Source organism: Amaranthus tricolor, chromosome 13, assembly GCF_026212465.1.
Source record: "Amaranthus tricolor cultivar Red isolate AtriRed21 chromosome 13, ASM2621246v1, whole genome shotgun sequence".
In the NCBI taxonomy this organism is placed as follows: domain Eukaryota; kingdom Viridiplantae; phylum Streptophyta; class Magnoliopsida; order Caryophyllales; family Amaranthaceae; genus Amaranthus; species Amaranthus tricolor.
In genome coordinates this window covers 11,895,329-11,922,183 of record NC_080059.1, presented here as the reverse complement: position 1 = coordinate 11,922,183, position 26,855 = coordinate 11,895,329, and the positions used below count along the sequence as shown (strand labels likewise).

Here is a 26,855-nt window from a genome sequence, read left to right as displayed (position 1 = left end):
ACAAAGAAACCTATACCTCTAACCCTTCTCGATAGGTCAACCAATGGGTCGTCTTAGAGAATGTGTGTTTGTCGCTCAGACTCACTAGACACATCCTCTTCATTAGTTATTAATCCTAAGAAACTGTGCTCGCTTATAGGTTCATATATGATTACGTACTTGTTCAAAGGCAATAGCCCTATACAGTAGCGGTTGCAGGATTCAAACTCATGGGTAAGTGGTAACATTACTTTATTGAAGTAAATAAATTATATAAATTATTGTAAAAATTTTAGCAGAATGTTAATTGTAAATTAAACAACAACAAAAAATCTTTACTCTAAATTGACATGTATAAGCAATATAATACAATAATGATTATCTCAAGGCAATGCTCCAATAATTTTATAAAGTGCGTGCATGATGATTAAAGTTTCCTCTCAAAACTTTTTTTTTTCTATCATGGATACCACGTGCTACCTAGGGTTATACACTAAATCCGCCTATGGCCCTATATGCCTGACTCCTAAGTTCTTGCTGCCTAGCACACCACATTGACCTAGAAACACCCCTGTAATGAGAGTCGCTTCTAATAGGCTTAGAACTAGAACTAGTTACAATTAATCCAACTCTAAATAATTTTTTCATCTACCATGATTATCAAACTTTTATTTGCATAATTACACATAAAAAAATTTTTAAAAAAAATTAATTATAAAATATATCAAATCTCAAAAAAAAAACAATATTAAACATTAACTATAATTAAATAAATAAATTATATTAAAAATTAAAAATTAACAAACAATAGTTAAATCATTATTAAATAATCATGTAACAACCGTTTTTTTAAATAATAATAATAATTATTATAATAATATATAAATAAATAAATTTCAGAAATTATAAAAAAAATATAACTCCCCATTAACAAATAACTTCCCACTTCTCCCTCTAAATCTTATAACAAACCTCACTTACCTATTATAAATTAAACCAATTACCCTTAATTCATTCACATTATTACTCACACTTCCTTTTTCTCCTACAAACTACTTCCTCCATCTCCCATTTGCTTAAAATTCAGTCAAGGAAACGCAAGATTTCGATATTAAAGACAGCGATTTCGTAGACAAAGATTATTAGGAGCGTACGTTGTCTAGGATCGCGTGACAAGGTAATTCTCAATGTCCATCTAATTAGGACTATCCCGTTAGTATTATGTGCTAAGTGATAATTAATATGTTTAAATGGGTACATGATTTGATATGACATTATTTTGTATGATATTATGTTTTATATATTTTCAAATTATATTTTGTCAAACTTGAATTTATAATTACTATTTTGATAAAATTTATATTATTATTTTGATAACGAAATTAGATACGGTTTTAATTTGAAAGGGAATACTTATAATATTATTGTTTTGATGAAAGTTATATTATTATTTTAATAATAGTTTTAAATGCGATTGAATTTGGGAGAAAAATATTATGATATTAATATTGCAATTGAATATTCTTGAGATATATTTTTCTTGGGAAAACCTATGATCATAAAATAAAATGTATAATGTATGTTTGATTATATGTTTGTGTGTTTGTGACTAATTATTAAAATATATTAAATCACGTAAAGTGTAACACGAGGGAAATGAAGCTCTTATATTTGTTGTGATCCAAATATAAGGGTGATGAACTCCTATTTGGTTAGTATAACTGCCGACAGGTATTATTATTTCTGATACTTGATACGTTGTTTGGTCTTCCTTCTATTTGTTGTGATCCAAATAGAAGGGGTGTGCACACTAGGGTTCCCTGAGACTACTCTGCTGGCCTTGAATTATTTGGGGTGACGACCTCTTGATGAAGTAGGTATAGGGGTAAAGCCTTGGCCTACTGACGTTCTCGTTCCCTTAAATTAAAAATTGATTATGTTTTTGTCATTATTAAATATCAAATTAATAAATTGGTTTATGTGATATTATATATTGGTTTTTTTTTCAAGTTGTTTTTCTTTTAAACTCATATATATATATATATATATATATATATATATATATATATATATATATATATATATATATATATTATTTTTTTAAAAATTATTTTCCATTTTGATTATATTTTATTTTCTTAAATCCTTTTCAAACTTAATCGTTCTACGGGATGGAGTTGGAATTACTCAATTTTCTGATTTTGGGAGTTTTCCCCTTGTTTTTCTTGCATTCTTATGTTGCAGGTTATCGATTGCGTGGGAATCGTGGGGTGAGGATCACTTAGAAATATAGTTTTTATTAGGGTCGTATTTCAGTTTAAATTTTACCTTAGGTTGTTTAAATTTTATATGGACACAGATTACGTTTCAGTCTTTTCTTATGTTGTAAAACCCTTTGTTGGATTTAAAATTATTAAGTTATTTCTTAGTCGTTAAGCCTTACATTTATTTTATTAGAAATAGATGTGGCGGTAACACTCCCATGAGTAGGTTTTGGCTCGTGTTTTTCATTAAATGTGTTTTTAAAAGTCTGACCTATTCTGAGGATGTTACAAATAATTGAACAAATAATTAATTAATAATAATATAACATGTAATTATAATAAAATTTAACAAAAACTAAAATATAAAAGGGGAAAAACTAGGCAAATGATACAAAATGGGCAACTTGACCTAGGCAAGTTGCCCATTTTGTATGACTTGCCTAATTTTGTTTTTATTTTTTGAAAAATACGAAACAACACTTAATACCTTGAAAATAAAATTGCAAGAAATCGAAATTTTAGTCGGATTCCAAAAGAGATATTGAATTGAGAGACTATTTGAGGATGGAGGGTCAAAGTTGAAATATTTATGAACTAAAATTGGTGGCATAATACAAAGGATGACGACAAATAAAGCCTTTGACTTTTACGAATTACAATCTCAAAGTTTTATTTTTGCGAATTACTGTCTTTAATTTGTCAAAGTGAATACTATTGCAGCTAAGTTATTGTATTCCAGTGAATTTTCACAAAATACCCTTTGATCGACTTCTTAGTCCCTTTGGCTTTTTGGGAAAGTCAAATGGTATTTCGAAAATGATTCAATAAAATTCGATGACTTGGTTGTAATGGTGTTCACTTTGGTAAGTTGAATGCTGCAATTAGCAAAAATAAAATTGTGTCTATAATTTGCAACAACTCTAAATTTAAAGACTATAATTTACAAATATTTTTATTTTTTTACGGAATATACAGACAAAAAAAAGGCTAGAGCAAGGGCATTATAAATTAAATATAAATTAATAGTACACACCCCAATTGAGATAAGACCTAACTCTCAATTAAAAGCGTTGTTTATTATAATACCATGGTGGTCAAGAATAAGATTAGATCTGAATGACTAATAATAATAATTAAGCAGAACAAATCACTACTAGTTGATCGGGACACAATCCGTCTGGCGCCCACAATTTAACAGACATCCTCATTTGTGTTTGTGTTTTGGGCGTAAAACACTATTAGCTCTACATTCTTTTATTTTTCACAAGGTGTAAAATTGAAAAAATTTATTGCGAAATTAAAATGAAAAATAAGACAAAAAAAGTGAATGATAAGAGTTAAGGTTTTAATTAGTAAAATTTAGTTATAATTTATAACTAAAAATTAATTTTAATCTGTAAATATCAATTCAAATTCGTAAAAATTAATTTTAGTAAATAAAATCAGTTTCAATCAGTAAAAATCAGTTGAACCAAACAAAGCCTAAGATGAGGAGAAAAAAAGAAAGCTTATATGAAATAATAAAAGAAATGTGAGACCATTCCAAACAAATGAGGCATAAAATCGATGGGACGAACTAAAATGAAAATTGATACATGGTTTTATATATTGTAAACTCGCGGTTAATGTGTAAAAATAATAAAATCAACTGAAATTTTGTTTAAAATAACTAATTAGGTATTTTCATAACTTAAAATATAATCATTCCAAATAATATAAAACATCAAATTATGTTATAGAGTAAAATGTATACGGAGGGAGTAAAAAACAACCAATAAGTTTGAATAAATAGACAATTTCTCTAATTGATCACTTTAGATCGTGAGTAATCACTTTAAGATTATAAGTAATTATTTAATCTATTCAATACTATAAAAAATAATCACTTTAATACAGTAAATTATGATCTTAAAAATACAGATAATTACTTTAATATCGTAATTATACACTTAATCAGCCCAATACTGCCACCTATTCTTCATTTACGAGGCACTAAATGAAAAACAAAAACATTGCCAAGTGGATTGAGAGTGACCACTTAGTGCCTACCACGGGCTTTAGGCTGTAGCATTTTGATTGTTAATTTCCACTTTTTCTTTCCAATCCTACATTTCATTTCTTCATGATCTAGGTAATTCTTCTCACTCTCTTCTCTTTGTTTCTGTCTTTTTTCATTAATCTATTTCAACTTGTTAATCATGCTTCTATATAATTTTGCTGCTTAGTTTAATCCGCTATTGTTTCATGTAAGTTTTGATATGTGCTCTTTTCTTCAATCTGTAATGTCTCTCAATAATCTCACTTTTTTTCTGATTCGATATCATCGATGCATTGATATGTTTTGTTTATCTTCTTAATGCTTTAATACAATAATGAAACCTTTTTTCTTTTGCTTATTTGATTATTTTAGAGTATTGATTTGAATAGGAGTTATTGATTATATTGAGTTTTGGTAAATAATGTGTTTGGTCATTGCTACTTTGTTTCAGTAATTTGTATTTTATGATAATTTATTTCTTGTTTTATAGTGTTCCGTTTGTCCTATTGATTTTGATACATTACAAAAAAAGTTTATTTCAATTGAAATACATGGAGGAATTTGTATTCTTCGTTTTATTTGTCTTGGATCTCAGTAGATGTCTGTTTTTAGGGTAGGTTCTGTCCTTAGATGGGTTTATTTTGTGTGAATGAATGACTTGTAGCTACTGATTCATCTGCATTATAATGGGTTTTAATCTATCTCAAAACAACTCGTCTTGTATGACACTGTCTCACTTTGAGAAGGGTCATATAATTAGTCTATTTCTCTCATTAATCACTTTAAAATTGTAAGTGACCATTTTAACTCACTAAATGTACATAGACCAACACAATAAAGATGAGATGGTCTCATCATGAGACTGTCTCAATTAAGAATTTGTGATCTCCAAATGGGTAGTAAATCATTTGAGAAATGATGGTATCAAGTTGAGGACTTTTAATACTTCACTTTTTTTTTTTTGTAATCATTCCAAGTTGTAATTCTGCAAGAATTTTGTTCCAAGTATAATTAACTTATGTTTTGTCATTTTACTTGATTCCCAGTTGTTAGCTTATCAAGCCAGAACAAACATGGAGATGGAGGTCATGGACAGCAAGTTTCTTAATGTAGGGCTTCTCATTGTGGCAACTCTTATAGCTGCCAAATTAATATCTGTCCTCATAATGCCAAGATCACGAAAACGCCTTCCTCCTGTGATAAAAGCCTTTCCTCCTGTAATTGGTGGCCTCCTTCGTTTCCTAAAGGGACCCATTGCTATGTTGAAGCAGGAGTACCCAAAGCTTGGAAGTGTATTTACCTTGAATCTTGTCCATAAGAATATTACCTTCTTAATTGGCCCTGAGGTGTCTGCTCACTTTTTTAAGGCTTCTGAGACTGATCTTAGTCAGCAGGAGGTTTATCGCTTTAATGTCCCGACATTTGGACCTGGTGTGGTCTTTGATGTAGACTATTCCATTCGCCAGGAGCAATTTCGCTTCTTCACTGAGGCTCTTCGAGCCAATAAGCTTAAGGGTTATGTTGATCAGATGGTTACGGAAGCTCAGGTATTTCACCTTATTCTATCACACTTGCCTTCTCTTATCTTTCAGTATTATCATTGTTCCCTGAAAAACTATAAACTGGTGAATGATGGAATACCAGCATAGGCTCTAGAAAATAATGTGTCTTTAGGGAGAAGTGATATGTTATAACTTATTACGATTTCCCACGCTAATTTGTTTTGGTTCTTGAAGCCAAACATGTATTGTTGGGATCAAGACTTTGGCATTGTTGTTGTATGGTTTTGATTCGGCATTGCATGTTTTACTGCTGAATTATCTACCTAACCGGCTTTGTTATATGTTCTATTTGAAGTGTGTGTTCTACCTATTGCGGTCTTGCACATTTTACTGCTGAATTATTGACCTAGCCAGCATTTAGCAATGATCAGTTACCTATTCCACACTCAAATACGGTTCATGTTGACCAGCGGACCAGGATACTTTGTTGCTGTGCATAATTGTCTGATGTTTACATCACGTCATATTGCCTATTATATTGTTATCACTATCAAGGGTTAGTTTGTGTACAGTTTACTCTCAAAACTCCGCTTAAGTGGGAACCATGTAATGCGTTAGTTTAATGGAACGTTGATGACTAGTCATATCGATTCTCATGCCTATCTCAAACAGAAATATTTCCCCTTAATAATGTTTTATTACTCGTGTTCAATACAAATCATTGAGCACTGTTTTTTTCATGTAACTAATATTTTTCTTCTGTGGCCTCATCCTAGAAAATGCCCTTTACAGTGTATCTTGCTCTAAAATTAAACATGATATGAAATTTTTTAAGACATTGTGGTCTCTGAGCATCTCATATTCTCACGTGAGCACAAATGTCCAAATTTATCAGTCCTTTGCTGATATACTCTTCATCTCTAAGACTGCATGCCCTTTAAAAAATATGTTTCACTTTGTAGCTGTTGTTTATCCGCGTATTTAGGGCATAACAGCTTGTTGGAAATTCTGCTCAGCAAGCATTAAATAAGTCCAAAAATTATCAGAAGAACTGAGAGTCTGAGTTACCAATGATTCGGTGTATCCGAGTTTTCATCAGAGAATTGCGGTGTTCCAATCTTGGGCAAAAACATATAAAATACGAGTAAAACAGTGTAGACAGCTTGAATTTCACTTTAGACTTAATACTTCAATCGTGTTTGTATTATGTCTCTGATTCTTACTTACAGTTGCTTTAGTATATAGCTGCCGCTGCCTGGTTGCACTGTTATCGAACTTTTGTAACTGTGTTACGAAGGTGAAATAAGATTTTTAAGCCTACTCTCTGATGGAAACCGTATAAAGCTGAATGATTTTTTTTTTGCAGGACTACTTTTCCAAGTGGGGTGATTCTGGGGAGGTTGATTTGAAATACGAGCTGGAGCATCTTATTATTTTGACTGCTAGTAGATGTCTCTTGGGTCGTGAAGTTCGTGACAAACTCTTTGATGATGTATCTGCCCTATTTCATGATCTTGATAATGGGATGCAACCTATTAGTGTTATGTTTCCATACCTGCCTATACCTGCTCATCGTCGTCGTGATAGAGCCCGTAAGAAACTTGCAGAGATCTTCTCAAGCATTATATGCTCTCGAAAATCGTCTGGTAAATGTGAAAATGACATGTTGCAGTGCTTTATTGATTCGAAGTACAAAGATGGTCGTGGTACGACTGAAGGAGAGGTGACAGGTCTTCTTATTGCTGCACTATTTGCTGGTCAACATACCAGTTCCATTACATCTACATGGACTGGAGCTTACCTTCTTCAATACAAGAAATTCCTTTCTGCTGTTGTTGAAGAGCAGAAAACTATAATGAAGAAGCACGGGGAGTATGTAGATCATGATGTTTTATCCGAGATGGAAGTCTTGCATCGATGCATCAAAGAAGCGCTTAGACTTCATCCTCCATTGATTATGTTACTCCGCCAGTCGCACAGTGATTTCAGTGTGACTACACAAGACGGTAAAGAATATGACATTCCAAAGGGTCATATTGTTGCCACCTCGCCAGCAGTTGCAAACCGTCTCTCACATATATACCAAGATCCAGACAGCTACGACCCTGATCGTTTTGGCCCTGGGAGGGACGAGGACAAGTTAGCAGGACAGTTCTCGTACATTTCTTTTGGAGGCGGTAGGCATGGATGCCTTGGAGAGCCTTTTGCTTATTTGCAAATAAAGGCTATATGGAGCCATCTTCTGAGGAACTTTGAGTTTGAACTAATTTCTCCATTCCCAGAGATCGACTGGAACGCTATGGTGGTGGGCGTAAAGGGGAAGGTGATGGTGAGATACAAGAGAAAAAAGCTTCTTGTTGACTGATTTGATGATGGGTTATAGCCTAAGTAAAAGATTAGGTTTGCTGGATGTCAGTTTGGCTAAGAAGTAAGAACTCTTTCTTTTTCAAAGATTCATCTGATCTATTTTATGCCTTTAAAGCCCTTTTCCATAAAATAGTTGGATTTGGTTGTATTTCTTATGTTTATTTAGGTTCTGTGAATTTCCAGAAATATCTTGTTATTTCGTGAATTTTGAAATTCACCAGTCACTGCTCTATTTTGGTTGAAATGCTACGTAATTGTTGTAGTGAATCATATTATTTGTTCAATACTATCTTAATTTTGTGAATTCTAACACATGTTGTATCTAGACCGAGTCTCGATGGACTCCGATATAGATCCGTTCAGAGAGGGGATCTAGATCTAGACTCCGATCTACATGTCTAAAACGAATCTAAAAATAGTAATTTGGCAAATTTAACTTAATTTTGATACATATATTAGATATAGGATAAGTGATTTTGATTATTCCGACATAGTGATACTCCATTGAAATTTCACATAGGATTAGTCATAGTTTAAACTTATGTTCCCCATTGAGTTTCCAACTTCACAATGTTTAATTTTGCCCTCTTAGCCTTAGGCTTTGACTCAGATACTTCAACTTATCTGAGAAAAACCATCCTTCCTCTTTGAAACAACATCTTTCACATTGTGAACTATATTTTCGATTTTTATATAACAATAGCAAGAGCTTCGTCGTCCTCAAAAGAATAATGAGCATTAGTAGAAGGTTCCATATCTGAAAATATGATATAGAAGAAAGAATTCGTGGAAAAAAATAAAAATAATATGAAATTAAACCCAAAAAAATTCCATATATCCACAAAAAACGAACCTTTTCTATAAATATAGCTTTTATAATAAATATTTCCAACTTTACATTATTCAGAAAATTATTTCCCTATATACTGTCCATGTAGGACAGTACTGAAAATATATTTTTTTCCTTTTTAAAAGTAAACCGCCACTTCACAAAGCGATTTTATTTGAAAATTGAACCAAACCGTTTTTTGGAAAAGCGTTTTGCATTAATGGGGTTTTAATTTAAAAAAAAAATAATGCTATGGAAACCGCCATCTCAAGTGGCGGTTATGCTCGGGTAATAAAACACAGCAGCTTCATACTGCTTTCATTATGCTGAAACCCTAAAAAAAAAAGTTTCTTTCACTGAATCTCTTCTTTGTTCATAAGATCAATCATTCAACTAATTTAATCAACTTCATTGCAATTATCTTCTTGAATACGGTGGGTTGAGGTTCAACAACGTTTGAATCTTTAAAAACTACCAACATGTACCCACCCCCATCCCCAAAAGAAAACACAAAAAAATGTTTTAGAGGAGACATAAAATAGCAGAATAAGTGAGGGATGGTAAATGCTAGTAGTGAAATCAAATGAATGTACACCTGTTGAAGATAGTGAAGTAGATTGAAGACCAATATTGTCTTTTGAATTTGCTTTTTTTTTTTTTCAATGTAAGTCTTTTGTCTTTTGAATTTGCTCTTTTTTTTTTCAATGTAAGTCTTTTGTCAACAGTGTAGCAACTAATCGTGACTTGGAAAGTCCTTGTAAGAAAAAGTAATTTTAAAAATATAATGAAACATTTGATTGTTTTTTCTAGTATATAAATATCATAAAACAAAGTGATATTTACATAACAATTATACTTTTATTTGACATAAAGTGTTATGATCATTCAACCAAAGTAGTAAAATATTTTTCTTACATGCATAATGAAAAATTACATGGTTATAATTTTCTTCACAAGTTAAATGTTTTTATTGTAGTTATGTTTATGACTTATCTAAAATGATAATTACTTTTCAACTGATAAGACATTTTATTTGACCAAGAACATAGTTTGAATACATTATGAATGTATTCCTTAAGAGATTCACTTAACAAAATTTATCATCTTAAAATTCTAATAATTGCGTATATATATAATAAATGATGGTAAATTATCTGAATGCTAACAGTCATTAAACTATTTATAAATGATGGATATTTCACCTGCAGATTTTCAAGATTAAATGATGGATATTATCACAAAATTTTATCCCAAGATCAAACCACCATTTGAAGTGGTAGTTTTCTTACTTTTTTAAAAAAAATAAAAACTCTCATGAACCTTTGCTTCAGGTGGCGACTTATGCTTTGCATCAAATCGCTACTATAGGTGGCGGTTTTATGGAGCATTTTTTTAAAAAAACATCAATGTTATGTGAACAGTACTGTGGGAAATATATTTATGACCCACGTAAACTTGAAAATATGTTGTAAAAAAGCAATATATAAGGAAAAGATTCCAAAAAAACATAATAACAATAGAAATCCATAAAATGAAAAAAATTAAATGTTAGTTAGGAAGAAGTAAACAAACAAATTACAAACAATGTAAGGAAGAAAATAAAGGCAATTTTGATTAAACTAAATTTGAAATATCAGTGGAATTTAAACATTACAATATTAAATTTTTTTCCGCAATTTTCTTGTCTTAAGTATTTTTTTTATTTTTTTTTGAAATGGGCCAACTTATTCAACATAATCTCTCATAACCATCTCAAATGAGATTTAATATACTTTAATATGTAACACAAAAACTTGGCTGAGACGGTCCTATTATGAGATCATCAATTTGGGCTTATCCAATTCAAATGTGTAAATGTCTTACATACTTTTTCTCGTTTTTTCATTTTCTGGGCATTTATCAATTTTAACCTTGAAAATATCAATTTCAACTTAAAGTAAACCTTGTACAGATCAATTAAAAATAAAAAAATTTCAAATTTGACCTATAAGTGATCAAATTTGACGTTAAACTGATCAATTTCTACCTAAATATGGTTTTGTTTTCACTATTTCATAACGGAGTTTAATAAAATGATACTCCCTCCAATTCAGCACTAACGTCTCATTTACTTTATGCACTCTATCCAATGCACTTATTCAATCCTTAATATCTCTAATTGTGCATTATTAAAAATCATGGAAAGTTAATATGAATAATCCTTGCATTAAGACGAATCAAACAAGATCCTACATGACTATGTTTTAACTTGTAGATTAATAATAAAATACAAATTAAGAGTAAGTGATGAATAGTGTTCAAAAAGCAAATGAGACGTTAGTGCTAAATTGGAGGGAGTATTAATGTATTATTCTATCATTCTATAGATTGATTTTAAACAACAAATAAATGATTAATAACACTATCAATATAGTTTTAAAACATTACACAATATAAGTACTATTATTCAATGCAACATAATGGTTATAATGGAACATAAGAATACTTGTACTCTTTAATCATCGATCAATAAATAGTGATATTACTTTTTCCTCAACAGTTTCTGTTTATAATGGACTTGAAAATAAAGTTGTAGGTATAGTGTTTGCTTATCTTTAATGTGAAGTTCGGTGGAAGTGTCGACCTCGAGTTATGTTTCGCCAAATCATTCGATGAATGGTCTTGGAAATGATCAAGAGTTTATGGCTGCTTTGTTATAAAAATTTAAATTTCGATCAAAATTGATCAATTCAGACCTTAAAATATTCTAACAAATGAATGCTTTTTGGATCAAAATTTTTGTAATTTTAATCAAAAAATGATCAATTCAGACCTTAAAATGGTCAATCAAAAAATTAATTTTAACCTTAAAAATATTAATTATAATCTTAAATAGATAAAGCATTATGTACATATTGAAAAAAAACTATTTTTCAACTGATTAAGCTATCCATCTTATATCAAAATTGAGAGGATCGCGTCTTAAACCAACTAAAAATGTAACTTTATATAAACCACCAAATTACGAAAGTAATACTACTCGAACACTGGATGAGTATACAAAAACTTATACACGTATAAAAAATAAAGCCCAAAATAAAAAAAAATAAATTAGCGAAGCAGCACAATCTTCCATTTTCGCACTTTCCTTCTCTTCCCCTCCATTCCCTTCCCCCACATTATTTTCTCTCATTCAACAATGGAATTTCTCCCCTTGGCCGGGATCCTCGTTTCACGATCAACTCAATCCGTCATCATCACCACCGTATCTTCTCCTCTCTCCGTCTAGCCGCCGTTTCGATCTTCCTTTTCTCCATTTCCTGGTAAATTCGATTATTTTTTCCAACTTTCACATTCGAATTTATATTTTTATAATATTTGATGATATTTTGTTTGTGAATAATAATGCAGAAAGTTTTCTATGCATTGAAGACAGGTTCTGTGGGTTGGCTTGTGGATTTCCGTTATTGATTCGTTTTTTGGGAAAAAGCGAAGACGATGGCGTCGAGAGGCGACCATCAAACTGTACCTTTATCGGTATTGTTAAGAAGGGAGCAAAACAGTGAGAAAATTGAAAATCCAGAACTTTCTTATGGTCAGGCTAATCAAAGCAAGAAAGGCGAGGATTTCACGCTTTTAAAAACTGAATGTCAACGAATTGTTGGAGAGGGTGTCGCCACTTTTTCAGTTTTTGGGGTAAAATCTTCTTTTTTTTGTTGGTTGACATGGTTTTGAAGTTTATTTAAGGAAATCTGATCTTCATTCATAAATTTGTTTGGATTAGTTAGTTAATTGTTATAGAAGATTGAAATGAATAGAAAAACAGATTCATGTGGACAACCGTTGGGAAAGATGTATCATGTAACCGACTCAGTCTCTTCAGAATTAAGTATTTGGCATTGTTGTAGCTGGTTAATGGATGGTTTTTGTATTAGTAAATCAATTAAATTTGATATGTTTTTGATTATAGGCTGAAAACTGTAGTTGAATGTGATTGATGTAATTTTGACTTTTATGAAAGGAATTCTGATTTTCATCTAGTTAATTGTGTGTGGATTAGTTGATTACTGGATGACTTTTGTATGGATTAATCTGAATTAAATTTGATGTGTTAGTTGTGGGCCAAAAGCTGTTGTTGAATGAGATTAATGGAAGTAATTTTGTTTACTGCAGTTGTTTGATGGACATAATGGAACCGCAGCTGCAATATATGCCAAAGAAAATCTTTTAAGTAATGTTTTAAAAGCGATACCTACGGATCTTAATCGAGATGATTGGGTAGCTGCTCTTCCCAGGGCTCTGGTTGCTGGATTTGTCAAAACTGATAAAGAGTTTTTGGAGAAAGGTAAACATTTTTATTTGATTTTTTTTAAAATAATAAACTCCAGTTTACTGAATGAAGTAGAATTTTGTTTTTCTTAAGAGCTTGTGTAATACAAAGTGTGTTTTTATTTTCTTAGTTGGAACACTATTAGTATTAGCTAGATACGAATAAAACTAATCTTTATTAGCGACGATTTCTCATATTGATTTGTTTTTATTGAGATTAAGGCTTTGACATTGTGTTGCATGCTTAATATTCAACCATGACATTGACATTGACATTGACATTGATACTAATAATGATATTAGGTGTGTTTTAGACCAAAGCTGTCTTCGTTGATAGGACATCAACCCCATAATTGAATTTTTTGCTTGATAGGTCACTCGTGCTTCAACGAAAAACGACAGTCATATTTTGGTGAAAATGTTGATTGTAGTATAGCTTCAAAAACTGACGTTGCTTGTGGCATATTGTGAAAGGAAATGTCATTGCTGGGATGGATCAAGTAGCTTGTAGTTGTAGGATATTGTCAAATATGTAACTTTTTTGGATGTTTAACACTCAGGACATGCATCGGGAACTACTGTTACCTTTGCGATTATTGAAGGATGGTCTATAACTGTAGCATCTGTCGGGGACTCTCGTTGCATTTTTGAATCTGCTGAAGGTGATATATTTTGCTTATCAGCTGATCACAGGCTTGAAAGCAATGTTCAAGAGTATGTCCTGGGCATAACTTATGTTACAATGCTAGTCAACCTTTAATAGGTGCTGCTCATTCATCTTTTGTTTCAACTTTCCAATCAGGCGAGAACGTGTCACCGCTTGTGGGGGTGAGGTTGGTCGGCTTAACACTGGTGGTGGAACAGAGGTATTCTTTGTTTATTAGAATAGTTCTGTTCCATTATATTTGCTCTTTCTTTTGTTGTTTCTGAGTGCTTATCCAGTCATTTTTTTGTCATCCCTGTTGTCCCTTGGGCCCTTGAGCCATGTAATGTTCTTGACTCCTTTTAAACTAAAAATGTTGTCCAGTAAAATGTGTCTCATTAGTAGTTCTTAAACTCTCGAAATGTTTATGCTTGAACTATTTGGATTTCATTTGACGTAATTCATTCAGGGACCTTTTTCTAATCGTTTTTGGAAGCTTAATTCTTCCTTTTTCTATGTCATAATTTGCTTATTAACAATAATGGAGGACTTAAAGTGTTAGCACATGGTCATATGAATAATGCTATTGTTTGATACTTGTTTGTTGTTTTTGTACAGTGAATGTATGAGTTTTTTCTATTGGATGTCATTCCCAGACCCAGTCTCACCTTTCCTTATTTGATGTTCTTTATCTGAGTATGCCATTTAAAATGTATGCAGATTGGTCCATTGAGATGTTGGCCTGGTGGCTTGTGTTTATCTCGATCCATTGGAGATAGGGATGTCGGTGAGTTTATTGTTCCGGTTCCTTATGTAAAACAAGTGAGGGTATGTTACGTATATCTTTATCTATTCCTTTTTCTTCTTTATTTTTCTTGTTAGTGATAATTAATCTTTTCTTTACTAGATAATTATCAATCCTTGATAACTTTAATCGTGCATAACTAAAGTTATAGAGTTACTGTTAATACAGTTTACATAGAGATGAATCAATCAAGATTTTACTCTAGTATGTGTTAATTAACTTCTTTGCCAATTAAGGTTGATACAAAAACAAAATGGAATGGAGGGGTATTAAAGATGTCGAAACCTTGATCCTTGATGAACTCAGCTATATGATCCAATGATTTGTCATTTTTGGATCTGTTTACAGTTAGGTGACTGTCATGGAATCTTTTTTAAGATTACGCTTCTTTAAAATTTGATGTATGACCTGTTTGAAATCTGAATGAAAGTTTATTTAACATAGGCTTTACGTTCTTTTATATGCTCATGTTTTCTTTTGCATCATACTTTGAAGAGTTGGTGAACTTAGCGTTTTTGACAGACCTAAGGGTGTTTGATTTTAGATGTTATAGCATATATTATAAAACTGAGAATACTGCTATTGTATTGTATTATTGTTTTAGTAGGGAATGAGTTTCTAGAACTATAACCATTTGACAGAGATGTAGATTCTTTGGCTAAAGTGTAGCATGGGATTACTTCCAAATGATTAAATGTTATTAACTTATTAAGAGTTATTTATCTTGTTAGAGAGGTGATTTGGCACCTGTTTTTGGAAATTAAGTTTTTCTTAATCCGAAGAAGGAAATTTACACAATGAGGTAGAAGCTTGAAAGTGTCCCCGGGCGTTTTAATAGGGCCCTATCATAAGAAGTTTATATTAATACAACTTCATAGCATCAAGGGAACTAGTCCCACCTTCTTGGTGTAGGGTTTACTAGGGCTCTATCATAAGAAGTTTATATACAACTTCATATCATAAAGTTTCTCATCTGGTCATTGCTCCTAACCTCAACTCTAAATTGAACATCTTGAGATACTTCCTCGGGCGTTTTCTTTTCTCCACCAAAAATATTCTTTCATTGGTACCAGTCCAGACTAGGTAGATGATTCAGGTCTAAAACATCACCATCATTTTTCTCTCTCTATGATTTCGATCCAATCTGATTTGGCGCCTTTTGTTGGGCGACATGTTTTGTTTTTTTGAATGCCTTGTAGTAACTTAGCATGAGGCAAGCACATCTAAGACCTTCTCATATTTATTGTGTACCAAATACCAATACAATGGGATATGCCATGTACATTTTGCTGATCAGATTTGTGTGCAATTGTTGCAGCTGTCATCTTCTGGTGGTAGGCTTATTATTGCTAGTGATGGTGTATGGGATATTTTAAGTTTTGAATCAGCACTTGATTGTTCTCGTACGATGTCAGCAGATGCAGCAGCTGCTCAGATTGTGAAGGTAGGCTACTTAGTGCAGTGCTTTTAATATCTTTTTGATCTGAATATAATGTGCTTTCAGAGTATCTTGCTCTAAAAAATTTAATTGGCATATTCTATCTAGTATCTGCCTAATTATTTCGTAAAAAACATTGCATAAACTTTACTTAGATACCAGATTTTGATGAAAGTACTTTTATATTTCCCGAGATTTGCTTTATGTAAAAGTACTTATATTGAATCCGAGGAACCAGAGGTCTATTTGGTAAACGTTGATTGTGTTAAATGAGGGTTGGTGTTTTCCTGACTGTTGCATTTTCAGGAAGCGGTACAGTTGAAGGGTCTCAGGGATGATACTACATGCATTGTTGTTGACATTTGTCAATCAGAGAAGAATATTCCTTCTATGCCTGCCCCGAAAAAAGCAGGAAAAGGGGTATTCAAGGCCATGTTCCGAAAGAAGGCAACTGAGTCGACATCTCAAACTGAAAAAGAGTATATGGAACCAGATGTGGTTCAGGAAATTTTTGAAGATGGATCTGCATGTCTAGCGAGAAGGTTTTGATCTCCTCTCATCATCTCTAGCTTGTAATTTTCTTCAGGAGTCTAGTTCTTAACCAATAATGGTCACCTTTATTTTTTTTTAATTTATATGTCACTCCTATTGGGAACTTATGGATTAAATATATGGCTTTTTTATAAGAGTTAACAGCATTTTTGTTTTGTAGGCTTGAGACCAAATATCCACTTTGCAATATGTTCAAATTGTTCATGTGTGCAATTTGTCAAGTTGAGATTAAACCAGGAGATGGTATTTCAATACATGCCGGTTCTTCTAATCGAAAATCTCGGCCTTGGGATGGCCCTTTCTTGTGCCAAAGCTGCCAGGAAAAGAGAGAAGCAATGGAAGGGAAAAGACCTTCTGGAAGTATGTTTTGACGTCTCTATTAATTCTTTAAAATATAGTAGTACACGACTGCAATATTTGAATTCATCACTTTTGTACACTTGTGCAGATAGATATCACAGCGACAGCGACTAGCTGGGTATAACATCGGAAAATAAGTTTGCGCATTCCGTTTGTTCTATTCCAGTGATATGAAAAGTAATTGAAGTTTGTCGGTTGAATTCATCCTTTCCAACTCACAAAGAAGTTGAAGCATAATGGTTTGCTACTTGGATCCCTTCAATCCCTGTTTGTTCTTTCATGTCAGAAATCTCAGATTAGAAGTAACCAACTTAACGTAGCATCATCTTCTGACTGGTGAGTGTTTAAGGTATATGTCGATTACACGAATCTCCCCTCCCTTGGAAACAATGATGAACCTCTTTGATTCCTGCTTGACCAAAGGGAAAGAATCATCTGTTTCCGCCTCTTTTGTGAAACGCAGCTGTATACATTCATACAAAGAATCGCCATTGTATACTATTGCAAAGGGGATTCGGCTGTACTATATAGGACATACAAATAGGATTCAATATAGATCAAAATTTGTTCTAAGATTTAGAATTTCTGCTAATATATTCTTAATCAACTAGTGAAAATGGTTAATTCTAATAGTAAGTTTGTGGTTTTATCAAAATTTAGATCTCTCCCGGTACATGTTTGTTGATCTGCAGTTGTTAATCATATTACTTGAGGTTAATTATCTGTGATTTAATGTAATCTATCGCGTGATTTAAGGATGGGTGTCGGTTTGGACATGTGCAATCATTTTTTGTCTACTAAGTTGTTGATAAAACTTTTCTAAACCATTGACAATAGAAGTAATTCATTTAAATTTTTTTTGGGTTTTCTTTATAATTGTATAGCTTGTGGATTATTATTATCGTCAATTACCCACCTTATTGGGAACGTGTACAACACCCATTGCCAGCTGTAGATTATTGTTATTATTATTATAGTAATGAATAAAATATATTTTTGGAGGACTAACATCCATCAACATAATGTGGACGAATAGGGTCATTTTCCCCCTCTTGCCTTGGATTCTTGTGTAAAGCCATAAAGGTGTGGTGGCATAGGGCCGTGTTGTGCTTTGGTACTGCTATCTTATAGTTACTCTATTAGAGAGGTTATTTACGGTGATGCGATTAAAAAAATGAGTAATATATATTAACCTAAATATAAGTCATGTTTTTTATTAAGATTGTGTTTGCACAATAATTTGTGGCTATTTTAATGTACGTTGTGAAATAGTTTTAATTTAGATTTTCATATAATGTGATGTCATTTCTTATGGGTAATAAATGGAATTCTTATCTTCAAATATGCTTTTCTTTATAGGAGTAATTTATAATCATTACATTACGTTTATTCTACAAAGGTTTAATCTTTTGCTTCTATTTACAATAAAAGAGCCAAACGAGTGAATGACTTATAACCTTTTATACAGGCTACTTATGAAAATTTTGACTTTGTTAAAAAAATAAAATAAAATCTTAATTACCCAGCCTATCTACCGAACAACGAAACCACCAACATACCCAACCTCTTTACCAAATGACATTCTTCATTTCTCTGTTTCTAAGTGAGAATTTATCATCATCATTAACGTAATGATATTCTCCAACTTGGCATTCAAACAAAATGAATTGCAATTAAAATCAATGATGTAACAAATTTCTCTGAAACTCGGTTCATATCTCTAACAATTGAAGTAGTTGTCTCTTCCATCCTATTCATTCAGAACATAGTTTAATATAAAATCAATGTTTCTTCTCTTTCCTATGTAGTACCTGTAACTATCAAACTATGTTCCTCACTAAACAACTCTTTTCTTTTTTTCTTTTCTTTTCTTTTTTTTTTTTTAATTTTTTTTTATGACATCCTTTCTCAAGATAAAGGGAACGAAATGGTATTAGATTCAGTCTTGTGCATTATTTTAAATTCAGTCTCTCTCTTGAGAGACTGTCTTTTCTAAAGACGGCTCTCAAGAGTTCAGCCACTTTCCTTCTTTAATAATATCTGTTTTAAAAAAAAAATTGCTGTTTTTTAAAAACAATTGCTGTTTAAAAAAAAAACTGTAGAATACTGCTTTCTTTTTGGGATTAAAAGTTTTCTGATTAACTGTTATTCCCATGCAAAATAAAATATGATTTAGTAATAATTCAGATTTCTTTTATCTCCCTTCTTTCTTTAACCATCAAATATACACACCTTCTACAACCTGAAATATTGTCTTAACAATGGAAGAAATAATGCTTGAATTCGATTGTGATTTTTTTTTTTATATAAAGCTTCATCAATGGTGAAAAATGATGATGTTGAAGAAAACAACAATGTATAACATTAGGGGAAGGTAATAATAGAAATTGTGGTTTTTCTGATTTTTTTATTTAAAAAAATTAAGGTTCATTAATGATGGAAAACAATAATGTTGAAGAAGACAATTATGACTGATTTTTATGATTTGAGGTTAAAATAATATATTTGGGATTATAACATAATATATTTGGGGTTATAAAATAATATATTTGGGGTTGTAACTCAATATATTTGGAATTAAAATTTAATATATTTGAGGTTTTATAACATGATATATTTGCTTGTAGTATTATAATATCAAATTTGTAGTAGTATACCACAAATATATACTGTTATAAATCCAAATCTATTACGTTATAACCGCAAATATATATTTTATTATAACCCCAACCATATTATGTTATAACTCCAAATATATTATAGTTATAACCCCAAATATATTATGTTATAATTACAAGTATATTATGTTATAACCCCAAATATATTATGTTATAACCACAATTGCTTTTATTAATTTCCCCCAAACAGTAGACATTGTTGTCTTTTTCAACATCACTATTTACACCATTGATGAAACTTAATTTAAAAAAAAAATCAGAAAATTGTAAATCCAATTAATATATAACACAATCAATCCAAAAAAAAAATGACAATGAAAGCTTTAAAAACGAAAAGGATGAAGTATAAATACATAACTTTGATGGTTTTGCAAATGCTAAAGAAGATAAATAAAGAATAAACAACAATGGAGTTAGAGAGGAGAAGAAGAGATTGAAAACCACAAATGGAGTTTGGAAGAGGAATATAAGTAGTTTTGTTAGGAAACAGAAAAAAAAAAACTGAAAAATGAAAGTTAAAAAGCATTGTTCAAAAAGTTATAGTTTTTTTTTTTTTTTTTTAAATTTAAAAATTAGGCTGACCTAAACTTAAGACGTTTTTTATAAAGACGGTCTCAAATAGAAATTTGTGTTATTTGATGTAAATTTTGTTAAAGCAATATATCAAACTGATGAAATGCAAGTACTGTCAAATGAAAATGCAGCCCACCAGCCCAAGAAGCTAGCGAACAATTCCAATTTTTTTTTTTTGAGTTCTTTTTTGCCAAGTTCTATTGCATACTTCAATCTATGGATCAATTATGTGAACAATTGAACGACTAAACTCATTTTCAAAAAAATTTTGAAAATAAGCTTTTTGATTTTTAAAATGTACGTGTTCATGTTAAAGCTGAAATCAGATATTTATTCGCTAAAACTAATAGCGAATAAAAAAATTGGTCAAAAGTTAAAACCCTTTGTTCGCTGTTGATAATAACGAACAAAAGAAAGACAATGTTATAACTTTTGAAAGGACAAAAGAGAACAAATGTTATTCGTTGTTCCCATGGTATTGAAATTTTGACCATAAAATAGATTTTTATTCACAAATTTTCATTACAACCTAATACCCACATGTTCAAATGTTAACGAATTGAATGAATTTTGTGAAAAAAAAATGAGACTGTTGAAAGTGAATAAGTATGACCATTAAATTTTTGAAGAGATATATATATATATATATATATATATATACCAAAATTACACTAACTTTTCATTACCAGTGGCGGAGCAAAAATTGAAAAATTCATTGAATGCTTTGTGCAATTTCAAAAATTTTGATATTTTTCTAACGATTTTGTATCATTAAACAATTAATATATACTACGTAATTTAATATTGAGGCCCTTAATTTTTTAGGGTCTTGTGCGATTGAAGATGTTGAACAAGCATTTATAACGATTCCAAAACAGGCTGTTACGGATAGTGATACTAGTCAACTGATATCAATCATTGAGTACTTGTCATAAGTTGGTATTGTAGTATGTAGACTCGATGATTTATTATTTAGCCGATTATGTTACTGAACCTTAATAGCTTCGAATTCTATATAAATTTAAAAATATGTAAATCAATGTGAATGCAAAAATATATTCGTTCTTAGATCGATCTAAAATAAATTTAATTATCCAAATAAACACCTAATTAAAACTATTACTCTACAAACCTATCATTAAAAAATATACAAAGTCTGTGTTTCCAACCTAAATTATAATTTGTTTATAATAAATACACGTTGTGATAAATTGGTGTATTAAGTAGATTAAGTTGAAATAAACAAGGAAAGATAAAAGAGACAGTAGATGCAGTTCACTATTAGAATATCAAACAATAAAAGCTACAAAGCAAAGCAATAATAATATATATTTATAAATCCACATATTCCTAACTTTGTTACATCTTAAAGTAACTTATTATTTGATATTCTAATACTACGCTATATTATGCATCTAATGTCTCATTACATTTCTTTGTTTATTTAGGTTGGAAAACATAGTATTTGTATATTTTTGAAATATTACAACTTATTTCGCAAAGTAATAGTTCTAATTAGAGGTGTTTATTTGCGTAATTAGATCGATTTCGGATTGATCTAAAATTTAATTTTGTCTCTATATTGATATTTAGATATTTTTAAATTTATTTACAGTTTGAGGCTACTAGAGTTTGCTAACTTGATCAGGTAAATAATAGATTATCAAATATATTTTGAAAATATCTAATTTCACTCGGTCAACATGCTAACCAACTTATTATATGTACATTGATATCACATTATTAGATAGTATCAATTTTCAAAGGGTTTAAACGTTAGACTACCTACTTAGGTCTCCATCTTTCTACTAGTTATTACGTAGGTTTAAGTGTAATTTTTTTTTTTTTTTTTTTTTTTTTGATTTTGATATACACATACTGCCTATGCCACTACTTCTATCAAAACTCATTTTGTACGTACGGGTTAATTGTTTATCAAAATAAATTCAACATGGGGCTATGTGCCCAAGGGACGATTTTTTAAAAATTAATGTTTCTTTTTTTCTGCAATTATTTGAAGCTGATTAGTTAATAATTGTTTATATTTCTTAGTTTTTGTGCAAATGGATCCACAATTAGAAGAATAATTATATGGAATTCTCCATTGATTTAAGTTTAATGATGAAAATAAAGGTACCATTTTACCCTAAGAATTAATAGTGTTATTAATACACTGTATGATCCCAATTTGCATCCAAATATTGTTAATACATTGAAACTATAAGATTCAAATTTGCATCCAAAGTTCTCAAAATCCTTACGTGAATTCAAAATAGGGAATCTCAACCAGTTTAAACCTCAAAACACTAATTAATGACTTTGATAAACAACAAACAAGGTGTAATAAGTGTAAAATACTACACTTATCAATTGTTAACACATTGAAACTACCAGGGGTCGCACAACATGCTCAACCACACAGGGCCTCGATATTGAATTACGTTGTATATGTTAAGTGTTAAAAATACAAAGTTTGTTAAAAAAATATCAATATTTTTAAAATTGCATAGGGCCTTCGAAGAATTTTTCAAATTTTGCTCACCGCCCTCGGAAACTACAAGATTCAAATTTGCATCCAAAATTCCCAAATCCTTACATGAAGATTTTTATTTAAGCTAGTGATCATGTTGTTCATAAGTAAATGAATCAAGTTCGTATTGAAGAAGACGAGGAAGAAAAAGAATCACGAGCCTTCAGCTCTTGCAGCAGCAGAGAAAACATTATATATGGTGTTCATTCAGTAACTCGTGGAGGCAATATGGTGTTTTGATAGTGCACCTTATGGCTCTTAATCTTGGATCCACCACTGATATCATCGTTAAATATATATAATGGCAAACAAGCACTTGTGCTACAAACAATACCATGGATAAATATACATATCGTGACAAACAAGAACTTATGCCACTAATTATGCTACGAAAAAATAAAACTTTTAATCCAAATAATAAAGTTGGTTGATTCGATCCGATTTGTTTATTTAATGAAATGTTTTAAGGTTAAAAATTTAAACTTGAAACAAACCTGTATAATTCATTTAATCAAACAAATTAATTTCGAGTTAAATCAATAAATATAACCTGAACTTAATACGGTAATATTTTCCTGTTTTTCATAATAAATGCCAAATTAAGACTCATAATAACGTTAAATATTGAGGAATAAGATGAAGTCGTCGTGAAAACTCCTAAAATGAAATTAAAAAATCTAAACCGATTAAATGGGTAAAAATTGGGTTGACCTTCTGTGTTGCTAATTATCATGTTATGATTTTGATTCAATTAATTAAGCGGGTTACATATGCCTCAAACAGTTTTGGACCTATTTATATATGAAATGAACCCGAACCCTACTCAATCTTATCTGTTTGACCGGTTGATGTGCAAATTTTATTTAACCGCAAGCGCATGGTGTACATGTAGTCGAGGGTCGAACATAAGGAAGCTAGGACAATAAACTTACAAATTTCTACTAATTATATTGCTCAAGGAGAAAAATGTTTGGTTGCTTGTTTAGCTATCAAACTACAAATGCAATAAGAAATATGAATTAAAACTATATGATGAAGAGATCTAGGGTTTCGGGAATCCCCTAAAGTCTTGTATGATCAAATTCTCATTAGTGTCCATGAGATGTCGGATTAATTACGTGGTTAAACATGATCTTGTTAATCTCAAACTCTCGCTCTGTTGATTAACTATTTGATTTAGACCCTACTAATTCAACTCTCGCACGAACGAATTAATAAGAATTTAACTAAAATTTACTCTAAAGCAAAGTCGATCTCAATTTCACATGCTAGTTCTATGGACTAGTCCGACAAAACGTATTTAATTTAGAGTTATTTGGCACAATTTAACCACTTTAATCCTAATTTCATAGAGACATTCAATCATTAGATCATACTTAATTTATAGGTTTAAAGACTAACCCTAGAAAATGGATCTACTCACTAATCATGGTGAAAGCAATAAACATAAACCCTAAGATGATACTAGACATGAATAAGAATGATATTAATGAAAATTACAAGAGAAGCAATAGTTAAATGCCAAAGAACACAACAACTGAATCAAAGAGCAATAAATGAAGAACAAAAACTAATTATTATTAAAGGATGATTGATGACAATAACAAAAGTTCACTAATGGAAGATTAAACTAGTACAAGAAATTAAAAACAAAGGAAATTAAATGTTAAAGAAAAACTTACAATATTCAATGAAAGATTGATGGAAAAAATTAATGATGAACTAAATTGAAGTGTGAATTCTAGAATAAACTAATGGAAAAAGGAGTAAGAAAGTCTAAAGAAAAATAATAAAGAAAAGGAGAGGAACCCTAATCAGTTTTTTAGGGACTATTTATACTAATAAGGACTTAACTCTAAAAAGCTAATTCAAAGATTAAAGAAAAGATCATTTTAGCCGAGTCGGCGTTTTGTGCTGAAAAATCGTAGCAACTTTAAACGGTCGCCATTTCTTGCTCGTTTATCGGAATTGGACATATAATATACCGTTGGAAAGCTCTTGAAGTTTAGTTTCCAATATCGTAAACCTTGCATTTATAAGATCTTCCTATCTAAAGGTATGACCGAAAGATTAGATATGTATCAAATTTCACCTCAAAACTTTTGCATTGTAAACACTCTTTTACCCTTTTGCTCATTTTCTTTGTAGAACATCTTCAACCGAGCTAAAATCCCCTTAGTAAACTCCGTCATCATTAAAACCATTTGAATTATGCTTAAAACAATCAAAACCACTCAAAATCAACATCAATAACCAAAATGAGTAATGTAGCATAAATCTTCAAAATAAGCACGAACTTACAAACAACGACAATCATTAAGGAGTATAAAATGATATAAATAAGTGCAATAAGTGCACTTATCACTGGTCTCATTATGATGATGTTGACCAATCAATAACTACAAAATGTTGAATGGGCATTACTATACTTCGCCACCTTTTTCATTGTGTCACCATCCTTTTTATATTGAAATTCTAATATTGCCCTTTATAAAATTTAATAACTTTATCCCTCTAATTTCTCTCCATGAAAACTCTTTGAATTAAAATTCAATATCAAAATATTATGGCAAATGAAAATAATCACCAAATGATTCGGTAAGCATCAATAATGATCGTTAATTTCAAAAAAAATGATTGCATAGATATTTGATACATGTTCAATCTTTTGGCTATGAATTTTAATAGGAAAATCACATAATTGCAATGTTTACAGCATTAGAACCTATACTTCAAGATCTTTCCAATGATATATTATATGCTCAATTCTAATAGCCGAGCGAGAAATGACGATCGTTTAAAGTTCGTTTGTGCTGAAACTTGATACATGTTCAATCTTTTGGGGAATAACTTTTTATCAAAAAATCTTATTGATATAAGGTTTGCGTCATTTAAAACTAGACTTCAAGCTCTTTCCAATGACATATTATATGCCCAATTCTGACAACCGAGCGATAAATGACGACCATTTAAAATTTGCAGGGACTTTTAACATCTTGTCGTGCGCGACCATTCCGAGGTATGGTTGCGTAAAACGAGCGATCGAACCGCGGTGTTGCCGCGTAAAACGCGCGACTGAATGTTAGAAATCACTGCAAATTTTAAACGGTCGTCATTTCTCGCTCGATCGTTAGAATTAGGTATATAATATGTCGTTGGAAAACTCTCGAAGTCTATTTTCTAATGTCACAAACCTTGCATTAATACATTTTTTGTATAAAAAGTTACATCCAAAAGAGTGAACATATATCAAATTTCAGCACAAGCAAACTTTAAACGATCATCATTTCTTTCTCGGTTATCGAAATCAGGCATATAATATATCATTGGAAAGATATTGAAATCTACGTTTTAATGCCGTAAACATTGCAGTAACATGATTTTCCTATCAAAAGTTTTGGCCAAAAGAGTGATCATGTATCAAATTTCAACACAAAACGTGGGATTAGATTTATTTTCCAATTTTAAAAAATTGTTTTCTTTGTTAAAATTAATATTTTTTTATTTTAAGTCAATTATAGTTACCTATGGTATGATTTGGGATACAAGTGCTTATTTATCACGTTATATATTTACCCATCAGATAAATTTTAGTAAGCATTTGGATATTGTCTTAAACTCATTTTTCCATGATAATATCAAAACTTACCACAAATTTTAAATTCATCTCTATAAATTGTTTTGGAACACAAAAAGGTTATGTCTTGATCACCTTGACCTGTATCTCTTAATTATTCAGCAAGGTACCTATAAATCAAAATATCCACAAAAAATAATAATGATATTGTGGTCACAATTGTTGTGTTATAACGACAATTAAAGTCATCTTTACAAAGCATCATACAAATTAATAATTTTAATATAAATTAAAAAATGGCATTTTAACATAATGTTGTCATGTATAATTTTTTTATTGGCCGAATGTTTATTAGTAGAAATTTTACACTGTTTATAATTTATAAACTAATATAATTTTGCACAGATTGAAG

At 30.8% G+C, this 26,855-nt stretch overlaps 2 protein-coding genes across 6 annotated transcripts; both read left to right on the top strand.

Moving 5' to 3' along the window:
- The first annotated feature begins 4,243 nt into the window (after positions 1-4,243).
- LOC130798023 (sterol 14-demethylase-like) lies at positions 4,244-8,392 on the top strand. 3 transcript variants are annotated; one of them, XM_057660861.1, is made up of 3 exons: positions 4,244-4,374; positions 5,328-5,828; positions 7,150-8,392. In XM_057660861.1, exons 2-3 carry the CDS (start codon positions 5,355-5,357, stop codon positions 8,146-8,148), a joined length of 1,473 nt encoding a protein of 490 aa, XP_057516844.1. In that variant the 5' UTR covers positions 4,244-4,374; positions 5,328-5,354; the 3' UTR covers positions 8,149-8,392. The 3 variants fall into 3 exon arrangements, with proteins under 3 accessions (XP_057516844.1, XP_057516845.1, XP_057516843.1); XM_057660862.1 differs by lacking the exon at positions 4,244-4,374 and adding an exon at positions 4,465-4,489; XM_057660860.1 differs by lacking the exon at positions 4,244-4,374 and adding an exon at positions 4,490-4,522.
- A 3,614-nt stretch (positions 8,393-12,006) lies between these two features.
- On the top strand, positions 12,007-18,340 carry LOC130798022 (probable protein phosphatase 2C 12). 3 transcript variants are annotated; one of them, XM_057660859.1, is made up of 10 exons: positions 12,007-12,281; positions 12,395-12,654; positions 13,132-13,303; positions 13,848-14,001; positions 14,090-14,153; positions 14,651-14,758; positions 16,054-16,179; positions 16,480-16,715; positions 16,886-17,085; positions 17,174-18,340. In XM_057660859.1, exons 2-10 carry the CDS (start codon positions 12,457-12,459, stop codon positions 17,197-17,199), a joined length of 1,284 nt encoding a protein of 427 aa, XP_057516842.1. In that variant the 5' UTR covers positions 12,007-12,281; positions 12,395-12,456; the 3' UTR covers positions 17,200-18,340. The 3 variants fall into 3 exon arrangements, with proteins under 3 accessions (XP_057516842.1, XP_057516840.1, XP_057516839.1); XM_057660857.1 differs by having other exon boundaries at positions 12,391-12,654; XM_057660856.1 differs by having other exon boundaries at positions 12,370-12,654; positions 17,174-18,339.
- The last annotated feature ends 8,515 nt before the right edge of the window (positions 18,341-26,855 follow it).